Source organism: Paramisgurnus dabryanus, chromosome 18 (assembly GCF_030506205.2).
Source record: "Paramisgurnus dabryanus chromosome 18, PD_genome_1.1, whole genome shotgun sequence".
NCBI classification, from domain to species: domain Eukaryota; kingdom Metazoa; phylum Chordata; class Actinopteri; order Cypriniformes; family Cobitidae; genus Paramisgurnus; species Paramisgurnus dabryanus.
In genome coordinates, this window is record NC_133354.1 from 23,960,915 (window position 1) to 23,969,790 (window position 8,876).

Below are 8,876 nucleotides of genomic sequence, written 5' to 3' on the forward strand. Positions count from 1 at the left end.
CCAAACTATCAATATCTGCATGGGTATTGGCAGATATCAGTCTGAATAATCGGAATCGGTGAAGAATTTTATATGGGTGCATCTCTAGTGAAAATAATTTATTGGTGTGGTAATAAGGTCTGATAGAGTTAAAAATGTATCATGTATCTCTATATATGTCAATGAAAGATGAGCAAGTTGTTGGTATTTCTTTGGAATGCTGACAAAGTTGTTCTTCCCCTTTTTTGTTCCAAAAACTGATACATATTCATCCATGATGTTCCTGCCTGTCATCATATTTCTTCTCTCAAATGTCCCTTATTGTTTTCATCACCTATCACATTGTCATATTGTTGACTCATATCTTCTCTCGTTCTCCATTTCTCACTGTATCTTTCTCTCCTGTTCTCTCTCTCTCCATCTTGTTAGGCTTAGCTCAGGGAATCATATAGAACAGTTCCTGAGGGGGAGAAAATGAGAGATTGGGTTTCAGCCCGATGATGCCACTTAGCCATTAACTATCTCCAGCAAAACCAAGTACCCCCCACCCCCCGCCTGGCCCTCCCTCTTTCTACCATTCATATCCAACCACCCCTCCTCCATTTCCCATCTCCCTCTCATTTCCCACCCTCCAACCCTATATCTCTCTCTCTCTCTCTCTGTCACACACACACACACACACATTGAGAGTGAGTGGATGATCGCACGAGCAGGAAGCTCTGACCATACACAGATAGAGAGAGAAAGAGCGACAGACAGTCAAAGAGAGACGATCCAGCACTCAGACTTTCAGCTCATAGAGGGAGAAGACAAACTACAGGGCTCTTTCTGCACTTCTGAAAAGCCGACGCTCCGCTGCTCGCTTTGCCCTCCGGGGACATTTTTGTTTCTTTTTCAAATAAATTGGGATATTCTGCGTGACATGTTGCCCTCATTTCCACGAGAACCGCGGCTTTCCTCCGAGCGCTCTTTGAACGCGCAGCGCTCTGGCAGTTCCCTCATAAAGGCTGTTGGTGTTCTTCAGAGGTAATGACTGTGCGCTGAGAAACCAGGATTGCTTGCACGTGTGGGAAACTTGTGAAGAAGCATTTGGAGGCGGACGAGAGAAAACTCTTTAAGAAAACATAAAAGGAAAGAGAGGAAAACAAGACGCAAACAAACTAAAAACCCTGGCCCAAAATGGATCTGCCTCCGTTTAGGGGTAAGGGCTACTTTATTCAAGATCCTTTTCTTTAAAGTTTTATTTGGCTATGCTCTTTTGGGATTCTCTGTCATTATATATATTTTCCCAATGAAACATAATCTTGTTTATGAGAGATGATCTCTGCATGTCCAAATTCAAGTCCTGCACCGACCCAACCAATGCACAGGGCTTCAGGCATGGAATTGATTGTGCTCAAGGTCGGAGATGTCAATACTATCCAGTTTGTGCTGGCAGGGGTTGATAGAGAGGTTGGAAGCTGAGTTGAGTTGGAGAGCGCAGCGCTTCACACATGTGCGCTCACAAAACACGGCGTACTAAACTTTTTGTATGTTTGTAGAGGAAAGGTGCGTTTGATATACGAGTTTTGAGACTGTATGATAAAGTTCTGAAGGCGGCGAGTGGCAAAATATGCAGTTTAAATCGAACTTCAATCTGCTCTAAAATCTTTGCTGTCCGTTATTAATTACTAATGGTTAATTTTGCTTGTTTAATATATGTTAATATCACTTGTGAAGCTTAGTTTTTTTGTCACTAATTCCATTATCTTATATTTCTGTTATCTCTAATTGACCCCCCCTTCCTCTTTTCACTCTCTCACCCAAACTTGCTGGTCTGCAGTGTCTATTTCAGTCCTTCCTGGGGGTCGGATTCGGCACATCCGGAATCTCATACAGTTTATTGTCATTCAATCCCACTGTGTTCCCAAAGGGGCCAGAGGGGCAGATCCCAGGGTCCTGGTGCCTGACAACATCAAGTCCAGCTTTAGTTAAGCCTGGCCCCTAGGAGCCTATATTAGCCCTCTGTGAGGCCCCGGGCCCCTGCCCCCTATGACTACCAACTAATCAAGCCTCAGTCAGCAATTGCCGATCTGCCACTCTATCTGAGGCAGAGAGAGAGAGAGAGAGAGAGAGCAGAAATGGAAAATGGATATCTCTAATGACAGTCAGCCTGCAGGAAATCAGAATAGCCTGATGGCTGGCTGCTGTACTGTTGGATGCTTATCAGTTGCAGCAGGGGTCAATGAAAGAGACTGAAGGCTTTAAAATAGCACCACATGATGATGTCATGAGCCCCCACCGCCCTAAACAACTGCACCAGCATATACAGTACACCTGGCAGCCACACCCACCGATATGTCCTGCTATACACAGACTGAGCAGTTTTCACCCGTGTTGTCCAATGACCCCTTATGAAGCGTCTGTTTGCCTTTTCTTATCCGCCTGTTTTATCCTCCCTGTTTGAAGGTTTAGAGTTACTCTCAGTCAGTGGTGTGTGGTGACTGTTATGAATAATATGCGCTTCTCATCCTCTTCCTGCCCTGGATTGGATTACCCTGGCCAAGGATATGTGCAAGGTAACGGGTGCAAGGAGCCCCGGGGCAGAGCCGCGAGGCACAGCTCACTCAGCACTGATACTCCCAGAGCGCTGGGGCCGGTCTTCAGGTTACCCCTCATGGCAGGCTGGACTGAGTAAACAGGGCCCTCTTTTGCCTCTTTTTCTCTCACTCCAACCCTCCAGATGCAGCTGTCTCTCGCTCGTACTAGCCCGTGCGTTTGGTTTGATGGCTTCTTGTGTGTTTTAAACCGCTATCATAAGCTCTTCTGAGACGTTCTTCTGCACCCAACACACTAATGTAAATTCCTCTCACTTTAATGTTTTATGACTGGTTTAAATCTGACACAAAGTTGGCATGTATACCCTGAAAATCATGAGAAATACAGGTGGTCATTAAGAGTGAATGGTTATTGGACTAGCTTCATTCAATGTAAGATACGCTATCAGGTTTGTGGAGTTCCACACACGCTATCCACTTAAATGAAAAAACATTCACTGAAGACTAGAAGATGGAGTCTTCAGATGTGCGACCGGAAAACGTTACAGGAAGCGATCTTTTGGATGAATGCTGGATTGCAGAAACAGATCCTGAACGTTGAACGATTCTAAGCTGATCGGTTGCAGATGAAATGTTGAAGTCATGCAGTTTCACCTTCCTCTTTCCTTTGACATTCACTGTCATCACCCAATTAAAATTAATGTGGGCTGTAAATCTTTAGCAGTTTTAGAAATGTCCTCCCTCACCCTTTTAGAGGTCATGGTCGGAGCTTAAAATGGACTTATCCTGAACTACAATCAATGACCCACTGTCACAATGCAAATGGACTTTAATCAACATGTCCAAACCCTTATTGAACATCCTATAAGCAAACAACCCGCAGCACTTTTGAGAGGCTTTTTAAGTAGCATTAGTCACGTTTAAGAGAAGCCAATTGTGCAAGCTCCATTTTAGAGATGTGATACACCAGTCCACTGCCTCGCCCTGTTGTGCGGTTGGGGGCACGTGGGGCTAAAGAGTGCTCTGGGACTGGGTAGGGAGTGGTAGAGTGCTATTTGTTGGGGAGTTAAAGTGGTGGGGGATCTTCTGGGCTTCCTGATGTCAGCGCCTTGCTTGTTGCACTGCTAGAGTGTGGCTTATTGATCCTCTGGCACCCTGGCTGCTGGTGATGGGTGGGGTGAGAGCATGTGTGGGTGGCTGTTATATATCTGCTTCTGTTCTGCTTTACAGCCTTTTGTACAAATGCACTATGTTCATTGATAGTTTGCATGGAAGCCGAGGCACGCTAGTGCGAGACAGTTTTCTGTTAATGGGTTGTGGCTTTCCAAGCAGCAGGGCAGCATCTTCCAGAAAAAAATTCATTGATTATTGTTTGAAAGGGAACTGATTCCTACAAAGTTAAAAGTGAGACATTGACAGGAAAGTGGAAATTCTAGTGGAAATTGTTTTGAAATCATTTCTTAGAGCACAGGATATGTAACATTTTGAGGTGTAGCTCGGCTCTGTTTTTACACAAGAGCACTGTAAGTCAGTGGAAAGTTCCAAATAAACTCCAGCGTAGCCGCGAGTGATAAATGCTCCCAAGTGCCGACACACTTGAGGAAAACCACATGGAGAAGACATGTGCAAATGCTCAAACAAATATGCAACCAAAAGTGCCTGACATGACACAGATGAGCTAACCCAAAACTTCCTCTCTGGCTTGCCTGCAGATGCGAGACTAAAAGTCCAATGTTGTTTTCAAACTCAGGGCCCAAATAATGAGCTCATGGAAATGAACAGCAGACCCCTTTCAACAATTAGATGGACTGATAGGACCTGACTACAGCTCTCTGCTGGGTTTGATGTAATTACTCTTCAGGACTTCTCTTTCCTCCTCCGTGTAATTTGCAAATGCATTTTGTGCTTCCGACCTGGGCCTCCTTATCTTGAGTTTCTAGCTCTAGCGGTGGGGGTGGATGCTATCTTACCTTTTTGCGGGAGCATTCAGGGCTCTTGCCAGGAATTCAGCTGAGCTGACTGCCCCAGATGCTTGGGGGACTGTGAGCAGATGCTGGTTTTACTAATCACTGATCTTGTGTATGGATTTACGTTTCTGGTTATGTCAGACACGGCACACCTCTGGTGTTCAGTTTTGTTTTCTGTGACTTTTTAAGCAGTGTGTTTGTCCCTATCACACATTGTCTTTTGGAACAATCTGAAGTTGTTTACTCTAACCAGAATCAAAAAAAAAAAAAACCCAAAGAGCTCTGACTAACATCAAGAGTGCTCTTTCACTTCTGCATTCCTCTGTGGGAAAAAAACAAACCCCATCACTATCTACAGTAATTCAGTGAAATCCAAGGTCTTGTTTGGCTTTGACATCCAATAATGCAAACAGCATGTTTCTCAATTCCAGGATGCTGATTATTTCCATGCACATTCCAATAACCATGTTGTTCCTGTTTATGGAGGATAAGGCCTAACAAAAGACGGGTTGCAGGGAGGGGCTGCAGCAAATTCCTCCAAGCTGCCGAGAAAGAGATACCTCAGGACACTGACACCGAGTCTTTCGGGTTCCCCAGATTCTCACAATTCATTGCTGTCAAGTTCTTTGCATTAGTTTTCTTCCCTTGACACAGTCAACAGCTGTGTTCTCCAGATGCTAAATTACAGTGTGATGCAAATGGTATTATCTGTCCATCCTCTGTGTGTCTAATAATAACTGTAGTTTTAGCCACAGACCATCTGAATCGGACTCATATGACAATGGTTTTATATGTAATGCAGATTTCATTAAAATGTCAGTTTGAATCTCATAATGACAGCTTTGTTTTTATTTTTTCTTTACTACAGGTTTATCCGATGTACCCTGATATTGGTCGGCCTTGCAGAACTGCCACTACCCTGGTGGCCCTGACGGAAGAATGGATCCAGTCACATCTTATCGGTTGGACCCTGAAGGTTTGGATCTTCAGCAGGTCCCTGTGTTGTCCATTGACCAGATCCGTGCTATAAGGGCTAATAATGACTATGTAGACCGCCCGGTGGCCCTGGAGCCTGCCACTCAGGTCGGGATCTTCTATGCACACGAGGAGCGACGTCCTCAGATGTCTCGCAGTCAAAGTCATCAACATTCCCACTTGGCCCACTTGAGTCGCTCCAGCACTGTCAGCTCAATGTCCCGTGGCAGTGCCACTTCTGATCAGAGACTTCTTTCGGGACTAACGCCATCCCATTCCGGGCTAGCTTCCGTGGTGAGGTCCCAGCCTAAAGGTGACTTGAAACCTGACTCGCTAGGCAAAGGACTGTCCGATGGTGAGGACTTAGGCCTGCATCTCTTCATCTGTGAACGCTGTGGGCATTGCAAATGCCAAGAGTGCTGTGCACCACGCAGTTTGCCCTCATGCTGGACCTGTGGCCAGCGCTGCTTGTGCTCAGCTGAGAATGTCTTGGAATATAGCACTTGCCTGTGCTGTGTGAAGGGTCTCTTTTACCACTGCTCGGCGGACAAAGAGGACAACTGCGCCGACCGCCCGTGCTCCTGCGCTCCGGCTCATGCCTGCTCCCGTTGGAGCGCCATGGCCTTTTTGGCTCTGTGCCTCCCGTGCCTGTGCTGCTACCCACCTGCCAAGCTGTGCCTCACCCTATGCCAGCGTGGCTATGACCGCGCCACCCGTCCCGGCTGCCGCTGCAGCAACACCAACACTGTGTGCCGCAAGATCTCCGCCACCAACCATGCACCCTTCCGTAAACACCTGGAGAAGCCTGTATGACGGCCTGTACAAGCCTCACGTGTCGCTCCTTCGAGGAGACGCCTCTGATGCTGGAGCAGCTGGGAAATTCTGCTAAACGAAATGACCTTCTCTTAACCAATCAGGCCTCCCTGCATCGTGACCATGTATCCGCCTGCCCCGTTTAGTCATCTTTTGTCTATTTATTTATTTATTAGACTTTCATGGATAGGGTTGGGTAATGCAGACCATATGTAACAGATACAGGGAGTAAGCTATCAGAAAAAATGCAGAGGTTAATAAAGGGTAAAAAGAGCATGTAGGCTTCAAGGGCATCATCGTCCACAGACACCCTTAAAAGCGTGTCTTCTTCGGCCTTACTAAATGGACAAACTGCAAGCAAGCTGGCTCACTATACACGGATACAAGCCGTTGGTTATGGAGAAATGAGCCTTACCAAAAATTCTGACTATGTTTGTTTCACCAAAAATGGGACCATTTAAAATCAGAATATTAAGCTCACCTAAGAGGGATGTGTTCGAAGAGAGGTGGTGAAAAGAGACACTGTGTGTGTGCATGAGTGTGTGTAAGAAAAGAAGGTTGAAAAATGTGTGTATGTACGGGCATGTGTGTACGTGTGTGCAGTCTCAGGCCGGGCATCTGTTGTCAGCAGAAGCCTCTCTTTATATTTTTAGAGGAGCCGCTCTTAAAGATAAAGTGTCTGGTCAGGTTTCCAGCCCAGGGCAGCCTGACGCCAACCTCTCCCAACCACTCTTACATCCGCAACTCTCCTTTCCTCCGCTGTCCATTGTGCTTACTGGCTGCAGAACAACGGCGATAGGATCCTTGACCTTTTCTGCATCTAACTATGCTGTGGGACCAAACATCATGGGACTATGAGAATACTCTCAGGATGAGAAACAAGCCATTACTCCCGACTTTTCTGGACAAACTGGCCAGGATTGGATCAGTGGAGAGTTTAGGTTAACATCAGACCCATTCTGATTCCCATTTTCTGCCATACGTGGACCGTGAGCATCTCCAAAAACATTCTTCTCTGACTGGGCGCGGATGCTCCACGGGAAGTGAGGTTAATGGAGACTATTGTGTCATCAGACAGAAAGGAAGGATTGTATTGAGACAAGGGCTTAGACACCTGACCAGATTGAGGCACAGTACCACACTTGGGAACAAGGTGAAATAGATGCACTGACATCCAGTACTGGGATGCAAGATGAATGAAATCTGTTGCAAGTGTGTGTGTGTTCTTCCCCACTAATGCACATCCTTGTGAGTTCCTTTGCTATATTTTTGTATGTACATAGAATTGTTATTGTATTTGTATTTTTATTCCATTTGTTCTAATCTGGTTATTCTTACCATTATTTTATATTACTGTTGGACATTAACCTTGTCAGAGGCCTGACTAATTCTTACGACTAACCATAAAATTGATTTCACGTTGTGGAGGAGAGGCTCCTCGGTAATACTTGTTTTGCATTGCAGAACCCTGCAAGAATCTTAATATTTGGCTCCTTTGGTTGCTTTTTTCTATCACTTATCGTGAATTGCTTTTGCCCTATGAGCAAAAACAATTCATCACACAGCCAGAAAGATATTTTTGCACACATGTATGAGACAAAAGCTCTAAAGTTGCCAATTCATGTAATGTTTAGGTGCAGTTTTATACTACCTAGAGAAGATTCTTTTGCTAGCATGAGAGCAAGAAAACCACTATCGACGTCTGTGCTTTAAAGGGTATAAAATAGGTGCCTCTCCTCCACAGTCACGTCCCAAAAGTATGGCTTCTCTTATATGGAGGGGTCATGATGTGGGGATGGGTTTTAATGAGTAGGTACATGCAATTTACAGGAATGCCTAACTGGTGCTGTCCGCAGTCTACGTTAACCACTAAAAGTTCACAATGTTGTATTAGTAAGTTTTGCTTTGGTACAATTGGCATCTTGTAAGTTGTAAAAGAATTAAAGGAGAATATATAAACATATATATATATATAAATATAAATCTATACAAATAAATATATTATATATATAAAAAAATATATTTACACTTTTTTTGTTGCTGACATTATCGTAAAGCCACAGATATTTATTTAAATGGTTGCAAGAAAAGCTATGTATTTATTTCGAGGTGAATGATGAAAGGAATGAAACGAAAAGACCCATGTGATGATTTCAGCCTTTTTTCCAGAGTGAACTGGTGGGTGTGGCCATGGGGCCATTGAAAATAAATAAATAAAAAACATTTTCAAATAGTCTGCTTGTACAAGACGTTTTTTACATCTGTGAAAATGCTCCAGTGCCGTAAGAATTGTAATTCACCTCTCATATGTTCGAGGAAAGTGAAAGCTTTAGTGTTTAACTATGCAAGCCTTTAAAAGCACCTTTGATAACTACAGCTGGAAATAAACTCTCACAGCTCTATGTGGTTGCATCTGGAGTTGTGTGGTATATGATATTGCAAGACGCACTTCTATACTGTAGATGTCTGAAGACGTCCTTAAGTGTGTAAATGATCTGTTTAAAGAAAATGCTGTGAGATGTGTGCATGTGCGTGTGCAGACACATGGATCTTGATTTCAGTGCAGAGAGGTTCCGGTCTTTGTCTTTTACTCTACTCTCCGTTC

The 8,876-nt window shown here is 44.5% G+C and overlaps 1 protein-coding gene across 1 annotated transcript; it reads left to right on the top strand.

The window, feature by feature from the left end:
• Positions 1-662: 662 nt before the first annotated feature.
• Positions 663-8,673, top strand: LOC135776568 (protein sprouty homolog 2). The gene is made up of 2 exons (XM_065287373.2): positions 663-1,180; positions 5,352-8,673. The coding sequence occupies exon 2, from the start codon at positions 5,423-5,425 to the stop codon at positions 6,269-6,271; it is 849 nt and encodes a 282-aa protein (XP_065143445.1). The 5' UTR covers positions 663-1,180; positions 5,352-5,422; the 3' UTR covers positions 6,272-8,673.
• The last annotated feature ends 203 nt before the right edge of the window (positions 8,674-8,876 follow it).